This window comes from Jatropha curcas, chromosome 9 (genome assembly GCF_041381405.1).
Source record: "Jatropha curcas cultivar XTBG-Jc1 chromosome 9, XTBG_Jcur_1.0, whole genome shotgun sequence".
Taxonomy (NCBI): Eukaryota; Viridiplantae; Streptophyta; class Magnoliopsida; order Malpighiales; family Euphorbiaceae; genus Jatropha; species Jatropha curcas.
Window position 1 is genome coordinate 8179029 of NC_143159.1, and position 19452 is coordinate 8198480.

The 19452-nt window shown below is 30.3% G+C and overlaps 3 protein-coding genes and 2 non-coding genes across 6 annotated transcripts; 4 read left to right on the top strand and 1 right to left on the bottom strand.

Annotated features, from left to right (window-relative positions):
- Nucleotides 1-354: 354 nt before the first annotated feature.
- On the bottom strand, nucleotides 355-1718 carry LOC105629150 (uncharacterized). The gene is made up of 3 exons (XM_012210681.4): nucleotides 1467-1718; nucleotides 1129-1315; nucleotides 355-1025 (listed from the first exon to the last, which is right to left on the bottom strand). Exons 1-3 carry the CDS (start codon nucleotides 1590-1592, stop codon nucleotides 604-606), a joined length of 735 nt encoding a protein of 244 aa, XP_012066071.1. The 5' UTR covers nucleotides 1593-1718; the 3' UTR covers nucleotides 355-603.
- A 5268-nt stretch (nucleotides 1719-6986) lies between these two features.
- On the top strand, nucleotides 6987-12791 carry LOC105629148 (organic solute transporter ostalpha protein (DUF300)). 2 transcript variants are annotated; one of them, XM_012210680.4, is made up of 9 exons: nucleotides 6987-7440; nucleotides 8038-8490; nucleotides 8681-8737; nucleotides 9860-9968; nucleotides 10070-10257; nucleotides 10342-10430; nucleotides 10681-10936; nucleotides 11647-11892; nucleotides 12063-12791. In XM_012210680.4, the coding sequence occupies exons 2-9, from the start codon at nucleotides 8278-8280 to the stop codon at nucleotides 12357-12359; spliced, it is 1455 nt and encodes a 484-aa protein (XP_012066070.1). In that variant the 5' UTR covers nucleotides 6987-7440; nucleotides 8038-8277; the 3' UTR covers nucleotides 12360-12791. The 2 variants fall into 2 exon arrangements, with proteins under 2 accessions (XP_012066070.1, XP_012066069.1); XM_012210679.4 differs by having other exon boundaries at nucleotides 6987-7353.
- Nucleotides 12792-14234: 1443 nt separating this feature from the next.
- LOC119370176 (small nucleolar RNA Z221/R21b) lies at nucleotides 14235-14324 on the top strand. Its single transcript, XR_005177752.1, has one exon. It is a non-coding gene; the product is annotated as a small nucleolar RNA Z221/R21b (small nucleolar RNA).
- Nucleotides 14325-15072: 748 nt separating this feature from the next.
- On the top strand, nucleotides 15073-15163 carry LOC119370182 (small nucleolar RNA SNORD96 family). The gene has a single exon (XR_005177759.1). It is a non-coding gene; the product is annotated as a small nucleolar RNA SNORD96 family (small nucleolar RNA).
- A 1567-nt stretch (nucleotides 15164-16730) lies between these two features.
- Nucleotides 16731-18008, top strand: LOC105629147 (pathogen-related protein). Its single transcript, XM_012210678.4, has 4 exons — nucleotides 16731-16905; nucleotides 17014-17146; nucleotides 17369-17670; nucleotides 17769-18008. Exons 1-4 carry the CDS (start codon nucleotides 16762-16764, stop codon nucleotides 17910-17912), a joined length of 723 nt encoding a protein of 240 aa, XP_012066068.1. The 5' UTR covers nucleotides 16731-16761; the 3' UTR covers nucleotides 17913-18008.
- Nucleotides 18009-19452: the final 1444 nt, after the last annotated feature.

The window sequence follows — 19452 nt, forward strand, 5'->3', positions numbered from 1 at the left end:
GCGCTGTTTCCTTCTAATCCCACTGGTTTTTTTGTCTTATATAATTATATTCTCTTGATTAATACTTAATCATTTGATTTAGTCATTATATATTAATAATATTATCTTACTAATTAAAAAGGACTTGTAATAATTAACAATATAAGTATTAATTGTAAGGAAATAGCAAGTCTTATCAGTGAATTTTAGATTATCTCTCAACTTAGAATCATTTCTAGCACTAAAGATCTCTTATTTGCATTCACCATTAGAGCTAAATTAGAAAAAGAAAAAAAAATTAAGAAATGGGAAATTGGTATTCAAATATATTTTTTAATTAGCACAATTCAAAATAAATAAAATTAGACAAAGAGATTAAAGAAAAGGTTGTTGACAATATTAATAATAAGGTTTATTACATATAGGACAAAAAAAAAAAAAAAAAAAAAACTTAATTAGGTCTTCCAAAATAAAATTGACCCAAAATCAAGTTATGAAAATAGAAATGAAAAGCAAACCAAATCAAACAAAATTGCGTTGAGTTGAACAAGCCAAAACCCATCTCTCTCTCTCTCTAGATCTCTCCTTCTCTAACAAAGCATCATAATTGCAGGAGGCCTTCAACTAAAATATGGAAGGGCAACATTTAGCAGTAACGGTAGTATTAATATTATCTTTCTCCACATCTTCTTCCATACCCATTTCAGTACTGGACAAGTCAGAGATTTTCTTGCAATTCTTGGAAAACCATTTTAATTGCATGTGCTTTGCTTTTCTCCAAGGAGGAAAATGTAGACCTTTCTCTTTAAATGAATCTTTTGCAGCTGAACATAAAATAGATATTGTCCTTTTAACCCTATCTTCAGTTCCAACAAAGATTGAAGGAACAGTAGTATTGATAAGTTCTTTATAGGTTTGTGTAGGCCTTGCCAACTCAAATTGAGACCTAAAATCCATATCCACTATAACCCTTGTTAGCTTATTGCCATTCTTCTTCTCCATCATCATCACTTCTATATACTCATAATCACCTGCAAACTGAAAAACTAAGAACAAAGAAGAAATTGTCAAGATAATTCAAGAAAGATACAACTAATCGAGAGAGAGAGAGAGAGAGAGAGAGAGAGAGAGAGAGAGAGAGAGAGGTACCTTTAGAGTGACCAAAAGTGGAAAGATTAACCGAAGAATTCTTGCAAAGAGAAGCTTTATAACCATCCATTTGCAACCTTACCAGGACCCATTTCTTTAAACTATTGGGTTCTCCCATGTTTCTAATATACATCAAAACTTTTTCAAGGATTTGAGTCTCAAAATCAGTTGCCTCCAAAAGAATATCCTGTAAATAAAGATACACCAAGAAATTAAGAAACAAGAAATGGTTATCAAGATTCCCAACAATTAAAGAAAATTTAAAATAAATAGAATCAAGACCAAGGATCAAAAGACTACCAAGAAAAGAAAAGAAATGATTGTATAAAAAAAAAGACCTGCAAAATGGATTGATGGAAAGGTTTTGAAGATGAAAGGAAATTTGATGGTGTAGCTGATGATTCAGATTCATAATAGTCTCGAACCAGTTGATCAATCATCAATTCTTCGCTAATGCTACTCATTTTCTTTTTCTTTTTCTTTTTCTTTTTTTCTCTATAAAGAGAGGATGAAATATAAATAGAATAGCAGTGCTTTGCTTTTCCTTTTAGTTTATCTGTTTATGTGTTAAGGTAAGTCATCCTAAAAGTCAACAAGATTGTGTATCACAATTCACTAGCGATATTGCTGTGGTGTACTGGAATTGTGTTTCTAAAGTACTATTTTCGTTGAAGCAACCAATTAATGGTCGATGTCACTTAGAAAAGAAAGGTTAATGTGTTGTCATTGTATCATCATCATCATCCATTTATCTGCATTTACATATATATCCATACATATATATATATATATATATATATATAGAGAGAGAGAGAGAGAGAGAGAGAGAGAGAGAGAGAGAGATTTTGATATTGATAAGACATTTACATGGCCATGCATGACTTAGAACTGCAACTGGGACCTTACATAGTGACGTGGTTTGGTTTTGTCTGTGTCATTAGGTAGCTTATCCGACTGAGATTAAAACGACCATTTATGTAAATTTCAACTAGCAGAGTGTCACGTGCTGCGTAGTATGTAATAGGCTGTTCTGCGTAGAATTTCAGATTAAACACAATAATTCAATCAAATCTAAAGTCACGGTTTGAACAGAATTAAAATTAAGTCAAACCATAAAAAATTTCAATTAATCAAAATTATGGCTATGATTTAATTCGGTTTGATAGCTCAGGGATTTGAAAAAAGGGAAATTAAATTTTCTCGTTTATCTTGTTAAAAAAAAAAAGAAAAGAATACGTTATCTTAAATAGTTATTGAAAACTTTTAAATTAATTTTTTATATGTTTGTTCTTAGCACGGCTTAAAAAAATGGTTATATATTCAATAAAATGTTAATTAAGCAATTTGTAAATATAAAATTTAAATTTATTTTTTTATATTTATTACTAAAAAATTATAAATAATATAGTTTTGCTCCCGTATATATACATTAATCTAATTTTCCATGAATCTTTAACATTTGAATTTTTTATAAAAAAATTATATAATTTACTTAATTGAGTTCATTTAATTATTATCTAACATAAACTAATTCTATAATTATTATTCAATATAAATTAATCAATGCAAATGAAATTTCTGAAAAAAAAATGAATTGAATTTAAAAAAGTTTATATTTATAGTTGGGCAATTTTAACTCCAAAAATGTAAACTAAATCAAAAGTTGGATTTTTAAATTTTATAAAATTAAACCAAATTATCAATTTTCAAAATTACAGTTTGAGATCAGTTTGGGCAGTTTGATGAAAAACCTTAGTATGTATTGGGAGAAGGGCAGGGGCATTTGTGTAATTAACTCAGATTCTTATGCGTGGGTTTGGGAGACCATTCTTCGGACATTATTAGTAGCATTCAGACTTCCAACCCTTAGAAAGGTTGCACAAAAAAAAGCAGCATGATTCTTGAAAATCTGAGTTCTTCTTTTGTGGAGGGTCCTCCTCTAGTTAACCGTATGAAGTGCGGAAACAAAACGACAGTGAGGAGAAGATGAGCGAGGGTTGTGAAGAAGATATTCCTTGGAAGGTACTATGAAAATATGTGCAAGGAATATCTGGCTGGACAGGTGTCCATACGGACAAAGACTTGGACAAAGGACCGAGTGTAGTGTAATTTCTTTTTTTTTTTTTTTTTTTTTTTTTTTGATAGTAATGTAACTTGAAAGCACGAAAGGCAAAGTTTAGAAGAAAATGGCTTGCTAATGTGGGGTGAATAGCCTATAAAAATATGCATACACCCGAAAGAATTATCTATGCATGGTTCGTGAGTCTATCTATATATCAAATCCACGCCCCACATATGAGCCTGTCTGTATCTGTATGTTCAATCAATTAAAATTAATTTTTTATTCAACGAGATATTGTTAACCATTCATTTAAAAAATAATAATAATAAATTTTTAAAACACACTTTTTTATTTGTTTATGGTGCATTAGAAAATGTTAATTGTTTAATTATTTCAGTAGTTGCTACTTATTTTGTAGTGGTTAGTTATTAGCTTTTAACTGGTAGTTGTTTATATAATAGTTTTAATTATAAGTGTTTGATAAACACAGTTATTTAGTTAGATGTTTAATTTAGGGATATTAAAATATGTTATATAATACGAAAACACAATTTGTTTGACAAGCAAAATAAATAAGTTAGGGTTAAAGTTAAATGAGTTTGTATTATAAACATGTCACCCATTTACGACACCGAATATAAATGTGTCGTGTCACAGATTGACACGCAGGTTAAGTGAGTGATCTATTTATTTAAGAGTAAAAAGGTACTTTTTGTATCAAATATAAATACCTCAACTAAAATCTATTTAAACTTTATTGTCATATTAATTTTTTTATTTTAGTTATGAATCTTGAAGAATTTATGTATTTTATATGTGCAAATTTATTTTTAAAAATAATATGAGTTAAATAGGTAAACTTAAATATATCATAAACAAGTTAAATGAGTTATATATAGGTCAATACGACTTACTTAATCTGCTTATGATATTAGGCAGGTTACGCAAGACGTATGTGGGTCAACACGACCCATTTAACTTGCTTATGATATTAGGCAAATTACAGGTATCATGTTCATGTTGACAAATTTGACACGATTATTAAATGAATTGTGTTCATATTGACGCTAATCATAATGCGTCTTAAACGAATCCATGTCGAACTCGACACACTAACCCATTTTGACACCCCTTTAAAGTGACAAAAAAAAATGATGTTACCTTCTTAATTAGTTGAATTACGAAGAAAAAATAATGAGTATGATTGTCAAAAAACATTTAATTACTCACTATTCCACATAAAACGTCATAATTTTTACGTTTTAAAAAACTCCCTTAGTTTCTAAAAATTATTATTAAAGTTATATTATTAAATAATACAATTAATAAATATAGTTTTAACTTTGTCAGAATGCTAAAAGCTAACTGAAAAACGATTATCCGACAAGACCATAGTCCATAGATAATTCCGCCAATGCAATAAAATTATTAAGCATGTATAAGGTTACTATTAGTTTTTCCACTAAAAAAAAGTTAAATTACTTAAAAAAATAAGTATTTCTAATTTTTTCTTAATTTAAATTAACCATTATATACTAACTATTTATATACCGAGTGGATAAACATTATTTAGTTTAAGAATAGTAAAATAAAATACTTTCCTTATATTCTTCATATTTTCTTTCTATATTTCTCTTCGTTTAATATATATATATATATACTACTTTTCTCAAACGTGCGTTGCATGTTGTTTTATAAATATAATTTAATTTTTATATATATTATTTTCTATTAATTTATATGTTTTTATTGATTTTTTATTATAAATTATAAATTTATGAACAATTTATATTACTAAAGATTCAAGAGCATTCACAAAAAAAAAAAAAAAAAACATTTTGTGAAATAATAAAATAATAAAAAATAAAAATTTTCTAAGAATAAGAATTAACTTGACTTGACTTATTACACTTTGAATTTATATTATAAGTATCATATATTATAGATAGATAATTATTATAATAATTAATATATTAATCATTATTTTAGAGTGTCATTTATAACTTTTGTGCTTTTTTATTTTTTGCAAAAACTTCGTGAGCATATAATTAATTTTATATTCGCTTTTTTGAGAAAAGAAATTTATTTTAACGTGCTTATGATTTGCTAACATAACGTATTATATTGCAATTTTATATTTTATATATATTTCTTGTGAGTTTCATTTTTTATTTCATATCGAACAATAAATCTATAATATATTATTTAATAAATAATAATGATTATATTTATTTTTTGTAAAATAATTATAAACAATCAAATCAAATTATTTGCCTTTCAATTAATAAAATTAAAATCATTAAATATATTTTATTCTTACCATATTTAACATGTATCTTATTTAGTATATAATATAATTTATAATTTTATCCAATAGAATTTATATTTAAATAGGAATTTAGTATGACCAATTAAATTTAAATCACCTTTATTGTTCAACTAAAAAAATTAAAATCTTTAATGATATTATATTCTTACATGTTTAATATATACTTTATTTATTATATAATATAATTTCTTAATTTAGCTAATAGAATTTAAATTTAAATAAAAATTAATATAAGCAAACAAAATTAAATTACTATTAATTATTTTTTTCTCTTAGTAATATACCATATTATTTATATTAGTAAAAAATAATTATATACTAATAACATAGACTTCAATTAAATTAAAAAAAGAAAGCTATAACAAGTCCGCAATTCGGTGCAAATAACTAAACTTGTTGAAAGGAAAAACTTATTTATATTCTATGTATGTGTTTTATTTATATACTAAATTAATTGTAAAAAGTATTTTGGTTTAAATGAGGATATTTTTTACCGTATATGTGTTTATTTATATATTAAATCAATTATAAAGAATGTTTTTGATTTAAATTAGGATATTTTTTATCATAAATTAAAAAAAAACAATAATATTTTTTAAAAAAATCTTTTTTTTTTATTGGCTTATTATATAAGACCGCTTGGGTAGATAAGAAAATTTCACTCGGTGAAATGCTAAGAGCAAACAAGTCTCAAGAAATATGTATAATATTGGGCCAATCCTCCATGTCACTTGGCCCATAATGTTTTGTCCAACCTCTCGGAATTACTCGACCCATATACTAAACTCGGGTCATGATACGCTTTGCGTTGGCTGGCAGGTAGGCATAAACAGGATTTTACGACGTGTTTTTTCCGGTTTTAAATTGAAACCGATAATTTTAAATCAAAATACTATTTTTGATTCGTAATATTTATATTTGAGAAAATAATTTATTTTAAAATATTTGTAATATTTATAATTTTAAGAAGTAATGAATGTTTTTTTCATATTTATCCTTTGCATATAACCAATAATTATTATTTTGATTTAATATTTTTTAAGAGAAATTAATATTAAATTAAAGGTAATATTTGGTGAATTTATTCGATAATTTATTGTAATTTAGATAAATTTAATTATTTTTTTTTAAAATGTGAAATTTCAAACGTGACAAATATTACAGAATAAAAATAATAGTTAAATTCGATTTAAAAAAAATAAAAAATCGAAACTGATCTTTAAGTATACAATTTCGATTATGAATTTATAATTAAGAATCATTAATATGATCTAGTGTCAATTTTAATCCATTTAAATTCGATTTAAATCAAGATCAAGCCTACTGTCAGATCGGTACTCATTTAACTACCTAAACCTACTGGTCGTTGCTGACGTGTTATAATGAATTCAGACCCACACCCGAATCGAAGTACACACGCCTTCGTAGGGAAAAGAAAATATTTTGTATTAAAAAAAAAAAAAAGCTTCAGCGTTCTAAAACCACCAACCTGTCACAAAACAAGATCATCACTGCGACACATCACCGACACCTGATCGATAAGCAGAAGAGCCAAACTGACTGCCATCGGTGTGAAATTCTAAGAACCAGATCAATTTTCAATCGACGGCTTTAGTTTCGCCTGTGGTTACAGAACATACATGTCGCTAATCGCTGTGACACTAGCATTTTCGGACACTGCAAGAAACAAACCTCCGTTGATAGTTTTGCCAACCGCCTAAGCAAAAATCAGTTTCCTTTCCTTTATTATTATTATTAACCAAAAATCCGCAGAGGAATTTTATTTTCTTTCCTTTTCTCAGGAAAAATTTCTCGGGAAAGCTTTGATAAGCAGGTTCGAACCCTTAATCACACGATTAAACTCAACGTCCTTTTCTTACAATACAACTTGGTTATTTGTGCTTGTTCTGCATCGTCTTTGGTAATGCAGGCTTTCGCCATATATTCTAGGGTTTTGTGTGTTTATTTTTCCGATTTTGTTATGATGTTTGGACTTTTTCTGCTAAATATGTGTTGTTTGTTTTTGATATTGAGTTTAGAAATTATTAGAATTTAAGAAGTTGCGTCTGACTTAGTTATGTTTAGAATCATAAGAAAATAGCTCTGCGAGAAAATTCTTTTTCTTTTTGCCCTTTGAATTCTTAGTTGCTGAGCCTTTCTGCTTCATCGGAGTCAAATGCAATGCTTGCAGTGAATTAGATATCTGCTATAGAGAATGAGAATAGCTGTGTCTAGAACTGTGATTAAAATTTGAAAACAACTTCTGAATTGTTAATGCTAGAGATAAACCCTATAATGATCCCAGGACAAGAACCAACTCTGTCGGAGAGTTTCCTGCCCTTAGCAATATCATCTTTACTCCTTGTTTCTTTTTTTATTAGAATGATTTTGCAAATATTCTTTTGAATTAGCATACGTTTCTGCTTTCAAATTACTTGAACACAATTGAGATTTTTTTAGTATTTTTACTTGTCTATTGGTTTGTTATTTATGTTTTGTTGTTGTTATGTCTTTCCAGGCACCATAATATTTGCATAACTTCCTCCACCTGCACCTGCCCAGCAGTTTGTACACCCATTACAGTTAATTACTTTGCAAGGTCAATTGAATACAGCTGAAAACTGATTGAAAGAAAGCATTTTGGAGTGTAGAATATGCTACAGTGACGTTAATATTTAAACGTAGTAGCAGTTTACTTTCTATCAAGCCAGACAAAATATTGACTTGTTCAATAGCGTTCAGTATATGATTGTGCTCCATGGGATGGAGAGGAGCCTTTTATTCTCTGTTTTTCCTTTTCACCCTCGTAGAGTCCACCAGCCAGTCAGGGAAAGCTTGGATATTAAATCTGGGTGCTGATTCAATTAGCATGAGCTGGCCAATCTTCAGTGCTAGCATTTTTGTACTTGTTGCTCTTGTGCTATCCATGTACCTTATCTTTGAGCACTTAGCAGCTTACAACCAGCCCGAGGTTTGTTCGTGTATTAATTCATTTCTTCTTAAAATTTTAAGTTTCCTTTTACTTTATGTTTAGGTGCTACCCTATGTATTTGCTAGTTTCCTTGTAGTACTTAATGTGGCTTGGATAGTAAGAGCTTGTATTTTCACTTAATTTTATCCCGTGAACTTGATAGCACTTGTTTCTTTTTTTTTTTTTTCAGGAGCAAAAATTCCTTATTGGACTCATTCTGATGGTTCCTGTTTATTCTCTTGAGTCGGTATGATAAAGCAACCTGTTTTCTCTCTCTCTCTCTCTCTCTCTCTGTGTAACATCCCCCCAAATATGCCCCTTTTTCTTTTGCTTGTATTTACAGACTCAACATTGATTATCTAGCTTGCACTATCCATGGCAAGGAGTTAGGCACTTTTTTCTGGTGTTAATTTTTTGGTAAAAAGTAATAAAAATGCCTTGTGGAATTATGTTGGTTCCTTATTTTTACTAAGAAATGTTACTGTAGCCACATAATGAGCACAAACTCAACATTGAATTAACATATGCCATATTAAAAAAAGCTAGTGTGGTAGCATTATTTAATCAAGCTTGGTATTGATTAATGGCCTTAATTATTCTTATTTTATGTTAATTGAATATTTGATGTGGCCACATATATGGGAAACTATTATGTTGGAAGGAAATGGCTTAAAAAAGAATGTATGAAATATGGCAATGAGCCAATGACAATGACATAGATGATGCTTTACCACCAATAGAGACTCAATGACATGCTGATATTCTCTAATAATTTGGAAACATGCCCATTCTTTATTTACAACTGAAAATACTTGGAAGCTTTGGGGAGGATGACCTATTTACCCAGCAAATCCTACAAGCTGTTGACAGACTTAGATGTATTGGAGTCTGCCTGTGTATATGATTTTAGAAATTGACCTCACAAGGTATCTAGCTATAATGTGAACATTTTTTGTGTGAATTGTACATGTTGGATTTTGAATGTTAGATGGGCGTTCATTTCCTAGACACTGTGGGAAACCATTTCTGAATTCCTTGAACCTTTCTGTTGTGCTACTTTAGAGGAGTCTAAAGGTCAATATGGATTATTATTTTTTGTGGAGTTGCTGACTTTTGCTTGCTACAAAGGTTATTTTGTCTTTTACATGATGCAGGATATGATAGGACCGCTTAAAAATCTTCCATAAATATCTATTTATGCTCTTGTAGCTTCAATTTCATTTGAGAACTTGATTAGTTTATCTTGAAAGCTATATGACAGGCTTATCCTATCTAACTTGTTGGTCTGGTAATATCTTAATTCTTATCGATTGTAAGCTTTTTTTCTTCTAGCTATGGACTACTTGTGAATCAATTTTTTCTTTGGCAGTTTTTATCTTTGCTGGATTCCAGTGCTGCATTCAACTGGGAAGCAATTAGGGATTGTTATGAAGCTTTTGCCTTGTATTGCTTTGAGAGATATCTTATAGCCTGCTTAGGTATTTCAATCTTAGTTTATTTAACTAGTCCTGATAGCCTCCAATCTTTATAAATTTTGGCTCTCCCTTAATTTTGTTAGACAACATTTTGCTGCTTTAAGGTGGTGAGGAAAGTACAATTCAATTCATGGAAAGTCAGATGTTGGTCACTTCTAATACACCTCTTTTGGAGGAGGAGTCATATGCTTATGGAGTTGTGGAGCATCCATTTCCATTAAATTGCTTTCTGAGGGATTGGCAACTAGGTCCTGACTTCTATCATGCTGTGAAAGTGGGCATTGTGCAATATGTATGTGGTTGTTTGTTAAATTGAATCATTTTCGGTTTTATGAAATCAACAAGTAAAAGCACTCATTAGATATTTACTATCCAGATGATATTGAAGATGATCTGTGCACTCATAGCAATGATTCTTGAAGCTTTTGGGGTATACGGAGAAGGGAAATTTGAGTGGAAATATGGGTAAAATATCCTCATTCATTATTTTCAGTTTTTCACATTGTCTTTATCTCGTGACATTTTTTTTAGTTTCTTTTTTTCTAATCATAAAGGCCTTGCTATCTACGTGGACAGCCAGAAAAGTAGTTCGATGTCTAGTTTATAGTGTTTCAATAGTTTTTCCACAACCACTATGTAATAGGACACCATTAGAAAATAAGCTTATTGTTGATAATTATGATTCACTTGTGACCTGAATGGGATTTATTTGCAGCTATCCATACCTGGCAGTTGTTCTTAATTTCAGTCAAAGCTGGGCCTTATATTGCCTTGTGCAGTTTTATTCTGTCATTAAAGACAAGTTAGCACCTATTAAACCATTAGCCAAGTTTCTGACATTCAAGTCAATTGTTTTCCTAACATGGTGGCAAGGTGTTGCCGTTGCATTTCTTTTCTCCATGGGTGCCTTCAGAGGTTCTTTAGCTAAGGAGCTGAAAACACGTATACAAGATTACATAATCTGCATAGAGGTGTGTAACTGACTATTGTGTTTATAATTGCTAATATTCTTTTCAAAGACACTAGTTCATTTATGTAGTTCCGTGCAACTTTCACTTGCATCTGTATTCAATTTCTTTTGTATGATATGATATTTAGCATATATGAGTCTTGTATGATTACACCCATAGAGATACTTATATTACATTTCTGTCACTTGTTGAATTTAAAAGTAGATTGCAGGTAAATATTCTCATGGTTTTTCTTAGCTGAGTGGGAAGGAGAACAATTAACATACTTGGGAAAGAAACAGCAAATCTGATGTTAATGTTATATTAGTTGTTTTATTCGATTGTTCATCTTTATTCAAATAACTATTTACAAAGTACATGCACAGGCTGACAAATCATGTTGTCCTAAATATGTGTCTATTATTGTGTCAAATGGGCATCGTGAGTTATTGTGTCAATGAGCTGTCAGTTGATGACTGCTGATTTGATTATTCTTCTAGGCGAGTCTGAAACTACCAAAGACACTATGCTAGGGTTTATTCTATCATAGAGGAAACATGCTTCAGTAAATCTTTATATATCTATTAACAAATTACTGGTGCTGCATTAAATCTTCTCATTATAATGCCTCCTTTAGTATAATACCTTCTTATTGATCCATATTGATTAAATTGTTGCATATGATTTTTGAAAGTTGAAGGAGCTATCTAATATTGCATTTGTTGAAGCAGATGGGAATTGCAGCTGTACTGCATTTATATGTCTTTCCTGCTGTGCCATACAAGCGTGGAGAGAGATGTGTTCGTAATGTAGCTGTGATGACTGACTATGCATCTATAGGATCACCTCCAGATCCAGAAGAGGTCCAGGATTGTGAAAGATACAGTCGGATACGCCTAGCTCGGCAAGATGACATAGAAAAGCGATTGAATTTCCCCCAGAGTGTTCGTGATGTGGTCTTTGGTAGTGGTGAAATTGTGAGATACTTTCTCTAATCGATTTGAATTATTATTTGCTCAACTTACAGTTTCTTGTAATGTTGGCATTATGAGAATAAGAGAGGATTGAGCTTTTACACCTTTCAGGAACTTTGTCGCTTCACTTCCTTTCTTCCTTCATCCTGACTCATGCTTTTTTGTGTTTTCAGATTGTGGATGACATGAAGTATACAGTGTCTCATGTTGTGGAACCAGTTGAAAGGGGAATTGCAAAAATAAACAAAACCTTCCATCAAATCTCTGAAAATGTGAAACGCCATGAGGAGCGAAAGAAGAGCTCTAAGGATGACAATTATCTTGTCCCCTTAAATTCATGGAATAGGGAGTTTTCCGAAGCTCATGAGAACCTTCTCGAGGGAAGCATTAGCGACAGCAGTTTGTCTAGTGGCAAGAGAAATTCACATCAATCTAAAGTCAATTTATCAAGGGCAAGAACAGGCACATAATGTCAAAGAGTAACCTTCCAAATGGCATTTCAATTTGCTGTCACCTTAGACCATCATCAGTGTCAGTCCACTTCCTCACGTTACAATTTGTTTCAAGGTGCAGAAGTTGTGACAGTGAAACTAATGCTCGACATTTTTCTAACTGAAAATGTATAGAGAAGATACTACAGATACTATCATCGACGTACGCAGCAGAGTCTGAAAGGAATGTAACAAAAGTTTAGAGTTAGGAGAACTTACTCTGAAACCTGAAAGTCCGTTGTAAATTTGGAAGCACAATGGATATGGTGGCTTCCTTAGACCTCGTATCTAAAAAATGTATTGTTATAATATGTTGGTCCATGAATTTCATTAAATGTTAAATGCTAATTGTTCGGATTTAAAGACCACGAAACTAATCATGTTTACTAATGAAATTAGTGATTAAGATTACGAGTCAAGTACTTAAAAGTTGTTTGGAGCCTAGCCTGCTGCTTTTAATCTTCATTTCTTGGATCTAATAATGTTTGAATATTGCTGTTAAGTTATTCGGTTTTCCCTAATGATAATTTAATGTCATATTAATTCATTTTGGGTCAGTATTATTCTCTAGGGCTAACCTTGAATTTCACTTCGAACTTTTCAAATAATTATAATTTACTTGAACATTCTGAATTTATCAATCTAATTGCAATTCACCCTAATTTACTTTAAGCTTGCACCCTAAAAGCGAATCATAACATCTTCAACTTGTCAATTTATTGCAATTGCACAAAGTAAACTAAGGTTGAAGTTAAGGTTGAAGTTTTGATTAAAATAATGTAAGAAAATGGACTCCATACCAAGTATTTAAACAATAAATAATAAAATTAAATCTAAATATTGATTGAAGTATTTGATTTTAAAATTGAATCAATTTTAAGATGCAAAAATAATTAGTTGGATGTTAATTCAAATTAGGGTGTAATTGCAAGTTTGCAACTAGGTTGATAAGTTCAAGGTGTCTGGAGAACAAATGTCAATTTAGAGTGAAATTGTAATTATTCAAAAAAATTCGTATTGAAATTAAAGATCAGGCCTACTTTCTCCTTTACACTTTAATAGCAATATTTCATCTTTTTATAAGAATTAAGAAAATAATTGCAGTACATTGATTTTTTCAAAATATACAATAAAAAGTTTAAATTCTACTTAAAATTAGAACTCTCATTTAATTTTACTATAAAGTCAATGCTAATTGTACTTCATATTAAATCACCACCATTAGAATAGTACTTTTATTTTATTTTTATGTCTTGATATAATGTAAAAATTTTAATTATATGTGTAGTAAATTTTAATTTAACTGCAATTAAAATAACGATAGAAAAGAAAAGTAAAAATAAATTTGATAAAATTAAAATTTTTAATTAAAATACTCTTAAAATCCTAAATCCTAATGAACAGGCAGTGGAAACAAAGTAAAATGACTTTTGTTACTCTTAAAGTGGTAGGCAGGAAGTTTAATTTTCGAGAAACAATTGGGTTCTGTTCTCGTTCGAGCATTGGGCTTTTAGCCCAGGGGCTTAGAAGAGCCTTAATTCCTTTTGATCTGTCGAACACGGAGCCGGCATATGTTTGTGCGGAATATTAAATAAACATGGAGGGTAAAAATGACAAATTGAACAGAAGCAGACTAGGGTTAGATGCTTATAACTGTTCAGCACTCTATATGTTGAGCAGCGTAGCCTCTCCAAAGCGTCTCTCCTCTCTTTCAGGTGATGTTAGGCAGCCTCCTCCTCTCTATATTTTAGTTCTGCACTTGTCGATTTTATATATATATATATATATATTTTTTTTTTTTTGTTTGAAAAATTAGATGGAAGTCTAGGTTTGAATTTGATAATTTTGTTGGGAGAGCAGTGATGAAGCGATTGAGAAAGTCATGCACCACTCTGATTATCATGTGCTGATAAATTTCTCATACCCATATACACATCTGAGCCCTCTCTTCTTTTCATTTTTTTTCATATTTTTGGGATTGAATTTGAAATCTAGCAGTAGAGATATCAGCAACCAAATGATGGAGTCTTCCATGAATCGGAAGACTTGAACCATGATGCGGACCGTATGGCAATTGTTATTGCTTTTGGGGATATCTTTTGGTTTCTGATGGTTCCCAAATCTCTCTGCAATTGTTCTTTTTTCAATATTTTACATAAAGCGAATAAATTCTGGAGGTGGGATTTAGGTGACGCTTACAAGGTGCTTGATGAAATGCGGAGGAGAAAATTTGGTTTGAATTTGTCAGCTTATTGCCAAAATTAATGAGTTCCTCCTATTTCGGTGGAGCTCCTCCTCTAGATATGAAGGTCTTGTATTCCTTACGCCGTTTTAATGGCGTCACCGATTGCGTAACTTGTCGATTGGTTGTTGTGGCAAGCGTATCAAATTTCAATTTTATCTGTTTGGTTATATTTGTGATTTTCAGAGTTGAATTGTTGACGTGATTTCAATACTGAAATCATTGCTTATTATGGGGCAAACAGTTGTATGTTTGTAAATCCCTAAGTAAACGTCAAAAACAAATGCTGGAGACGTTGATGGAGCTTTCCTTGTGAAAGCTTCTCCGTCGACGGCAGGTCTCATATTCCATCGCCTTTGGGAGCGGCGTTGCTGCTATTACCTATTGGGACTGGCCATGAGACATACATTTTTACTTGCTAATTATCAGTTTAAACTTAGTTGTGGAAAGTTGCCAATGATGAAATCATAACACCAAATAACCATCTTTCGGGACTGAATGGCTTTTAAAGCCTTGCTGTTATTCTGCAATTCTGAGGCACCTTTGTCTGATCTTTTTCTTATTTCTGCAAGTCAATAATATGGATACTAGGAGCTCGCCAGGTATAAAATTAATATACGGAGAATTGGTACTCTCCTTCTTGAAAGAATGTGGAATTGTGATTAATTAATTAGTAGAAATCTTGAATTTTATTTTTCAACAAAAGAAAACAAAATATAGAAAAAGAAAAATTCACCATTCATTAACAAATTAAATGTTTTATTTTTTAAATATTATATGACCAGAAATAAATAGAGATTTAGAAGCTATTACGAAAGCTCAAATGTACGAGATTAATAGCATTTGAAAATTTAACGGTGAGGTTTACTGTTGCCTAGACATCACTCGGTTGAATGCATAAATTTGCGTAATCTATATAAGAAGTCTTATAGTGTTTTCAATTTTTGCTTTAATTTATTAAATATTTATAAAATTATATTTATTAAACACTTTTAATTTGTAAAATTATTTTGTAAATGTTCAATTTATAAAATTAGATTAAAATGTTGTTCTAAAATTTGTACTAATTACAATTCAAATTATCATTTTGCATGTAAAAAAAATAAAAACATAAAAACAAATTCTTACTAATGAAGAGAGATATAAAATGTTACTAAAATTGAGTTTGAAGTGCCATAAATTTTTTTTTTTTTTTATAATATAAAGATGAATTTAACCGTAGAAATCCAAATCGAGTGTCTTGTCTCAAACTCTCCCGATACGATGTCAAAAGCTCTAAAAGAAATCATGCAATACCAATTATGACAGATGTCAGGTATTATATATAAATTTTATGTATTGACTTTCAAAACAGCACCCCACGAAGAGCATCTTTCAATCGATTGAATACTTAACTCTAACGAATAAATTACATTAATAATTTGTACTACGAATATAATTAACTCTTAACTTATTTGACAAGTATCCATTATTTAAATATTCTCTTGTGCGTTCGTTAGAAATTATTATAAACTAATAAACTCCAGCTTCGAATTATTATTTTTCAATGGAATTGGTATATGCATTTTGCCAATTTTTAAATTTTAATATCTAAAGTCTATTTTTTATTGATTCAATGTTTTAATAAATAATTTTTTATTAATTTAAACTTGTAAAATATTTTGTCAAAAATTTTAAATAAACAATTTTACTCTAACTGTATCCACGCCACTCAATTAATGTCTTTCTTTTCTTTCTTTTTTTTTTTTTTGTTTTAAAATTTTTATTATCTTGAATCTCTTCTTTTTATAAAAAGAAAATCATAATTTTTTATATTTTTTTTTATTCTAAGACACAATATGTCATTGTGTTATTTTGCAAAAAAAAAATTCTAGCACTCTAGTTTAGATGCTCGTAAACCTATTATATTAAAAAAATTATTTATTAATTTAATAAGAGATTAGTAAATCGCATATAGACTTTTAACAAGTTATATTTATTCCATATGAGATTAAAAACAGCATTTGAATGTTGACTTTTCTGGTCATAACACGTGGCAACGGTTAAGTTCAATGTATCAACTACTACACTTAAAGTACTCTATATAAACTCCCTTCTTGCAGAAAGAAAACTGAAACTTAATTTCTTCTTCATAAAAAAATGGCAGCATCAGATTTAGTTGTTAAGGGAGACAAATATCGTTCTTACTTACATGGAGAGGGAGAGAAGAATACCAAATGGAGATTTGGTGCTCCTCCAAATTATGATGTCGTTGACAAACTCTTTGAAGAAGGCAGAACTAAGGTTTTATATATATATATTGTGTTTGTGTTGTGTCAGTGATCAGATTATATGAATTTCCATTTTGTAGAAATTCTATTAACTTGCTCATTATATTTTTTTTGACGAAAGGTATGGCCTCCAGGTTCATTGGAAGAAAAAGTGCAGAACTTGCTGAAGACATGGGAAATGGAAGTGTTTCACAAGACTTGCTTCGATGATTATAAGTCAATTGATCCAAAGAAGTATACTTATAGCCTAAATGGTAATTAAAACCCAATATGTTCAATGATTTTGAAGTTGTTTTCAGGTTGTGGGTTAGACGGTGGCTTTAGAGTAACCGTTCTGACCTGGAGGTCATGTATTCGAGGCATGGAGACAACCTCTCCGTGCATCGACCATCTCAAAGATCATTGTTGAGAAAAATTCTGATCAATTGAATAATTTGTCTGTCATGTGTGTCTAATGAATTTGTTATGGAGTGTAGGAATGAAACCTGTAACTTTGGAAGGAAAGATGAAGCTTGGAGGAGGATACAATACCTTTTTGCGTACCTCATTACCAGCGAAGTATAGGGCCTATGACTATGAAAAAGAAACTGTGGATACAGCTCATGTGGCTTTTATAACAACTTTCCCAAGAGGATTTGCAATAGAGGTTCTTCAAGTTTATTCAGGGCCACCTGTTATTGCTTTCAAGTTTAGGCATTGGGGTTACATGGAAGGTCCTTTCAAGGGCTATGCTCCCACTGGAGAACTGGTGGAAATTTATGGGACGGCCATTTTTGAGGTTTAATTAATCCTCTAACAGTTGTCTTATTTATTTATTTATTTATCTAATACTATCTTGATTATAATTAATTGAGTCTGTTTTGTGTGATAAAACAGGTGGATGAACATGAAAAAATTGTGAAGGTAGAGATCTTTATGAATGGTTTCGAATTGCTTGGAGGCCTCATGAAAGGTGGCGCCATAGATGATTCAACAATTGAAGCTGCTTCAAGCTGTCCTTTCTTGAAGGGTACAGGATAGCTCATAACTCTGTCTTGTCTGATATTTGAAATGATTTTCTGTATTGGGTTCAGCTGCTTTTGACCAGTAATAATAAAATTTTTCTTTTGTTCTCTACCTTTCATTTCAGATCTTTAGTTTTTTTTTAATAAAAGTTTTTTTTTTCTCCGTACCGTGAATTGCGAAAGTGATACACACAAAATAAGCCATTAAAATAACAATATTACCTCGTTGACACTAATCATTTTCCTAATATATTGTCCACTGAATTTGGTACCTGTGGACCTGAGCAGCAGCCAACCATGAAAATTAAGCATTTTTCTTTGTTTTGTGCTCAATAATTTCTTGTTTGTAAGAGTCATAATATAATATTATTGTTTTTTTTTCTTTTCTTTTATTCATTATCGACCACAATATGGCTAGCCATCATTAAATTGACTCATGACCTTCCATTGTTCATATTCTTAGAAAATATACTCTAATTTTTATTTTCTGTGCTCCATACTATTTTTTTTTTTATGAGGTTTTAGGTTTTATATTTTATTTGCAAAAATCACATTATAATAGGATTGTGACTCTCGCGTAAGGGTGGCCACGGTTCCGGTTTGGACCGAACGGTTCCGATTTCGGTTCCGGTTCGTCGACGGTTTTAAAACCAACGGTTCCAATCGGTTTTTCGACCGGTTTTCCGGCAAATCACATAATTTTAAATTTAAAATTTTGAAGACTGGTTTTCAAAATTTTAAAAATTTGTGAAAGTTATTTCTAAAAAAAATACACCTAAAAAATTAAAAAATGCTTCAATTAAATTTATTTTTTTAAAGACTTGAACTTATTTATTTTTTTTAAAAAAAAAAGTCTTCAATTGAATTTATTTTTTATTTAAAAAGTTTGAACATAATTTAAAAAAAAAAGGGCTTGAACTTAATTTTTTTTTAAAAAAAAAAATTAAGTTGCCTTCGTATCCTCTTAGGGTTTAGAGGAATCAAAGCAAAATTTAAAAATTTAAGAGATTTCACAACAAAATTAAAAAAAAAAAAACTAACAGTTTCTAACGGCTAAAACCGCCGGTTCGAACTGGCGATTCCAACCGGTTTGTGGAACCGCCGGTTTGCGGTTCCAACAAAACTGAAATTGGAACCGAACCGAAAATTTCCGGTTCCGGTTTTCGTGACCGTAATATGGGCACTTCTACTCTCGCGGCACTGAGTGGCCAAATTCATTCTTACTAAAACATATTCGGTAACAGCTTTTCATATGGCACATAGCACATAGTATTTTGACTTATTATTTATAGTGTTCGATGCCTCATTCCTGCTATGGCCTAACTCGACAACAGCTTTTGATACAATGTTTAATGTTTTGACTTATTATTTATAGTTTTCAATACACTAGCATTTGTATTAGTGCTTATAATTTGAGAAAGTGGATTATTTATAGTGTTCAATACCTCATTGCTCCTAAGGTCTATTTGACAATAATTTTTTATATAGTGTTTAATATTTTGATTTATCATTTATAAGTTTCGATACAATAACATTTATACTAGTGTTTATAGTTT

Coding starts and splice junctions, on each gene's coding strand:
- LOC105629150 (XM_012210681.4), bottom strand. CDS start 1,592: ATGAGTAGCATTAGCGAAGAATTGATGATTGATCAACTGGTTCGAGAC. Junction 1,316..1,466: donor TCCATCAATCCATTTTGCAG/GTCTTTTTTTTT, acceptor CTTTATTTACAG/GATATTCTTTTGGAGGCAAC. Junction 1,026..1,128: donor CACTTTTGGTCACTCTAAAG/GTACCTCTCTCT, acceptor CTTTGTTCTTAG/TTTTTCAGTTTGCAGGTGAT.
- LOC105629148 (XM_012210680.4), top strand. CDS start 8,278: ATGGGATGGAGAGGAGCCTTTTATTCTCTGTTTTTCCTTTTCACCCTC. Junction 10,431..10,680: donor AAATTTGAGTGGAAATATGG/GTAAAATATCCT, acceptor ATTTATTTGCAG/CTATCCATACCTGGCAGTTG. Junction 10,937..11,646: donor ATTACATAATCTGCATAGAG/GTGTGTAACTGA, acceptor TTGTTGAAGCAG/ATGGGAATTGCAGCTGTACT.
- LOC105629147 (XM_012210678.4), top strand. CDS start 16,762: ATGGCAGCATCAGATTTAGTTGTTAAGGGAGACAAATATCGTTCTTAC. Junction 16,906..17,013: donor TTGAAGAAGGCAGAACTAAG/GTTTTATATATA, acceptor TTTTGACGAAAG/GTATGGCCTCCAGGTTCATT. Junction 17,671..17,768: donor ATGGGACGGCCATTTTTGAG/GTTTAATTAATC, acceptor GTGATAAAACAG/GTGGATGAACATGAAAAAAT.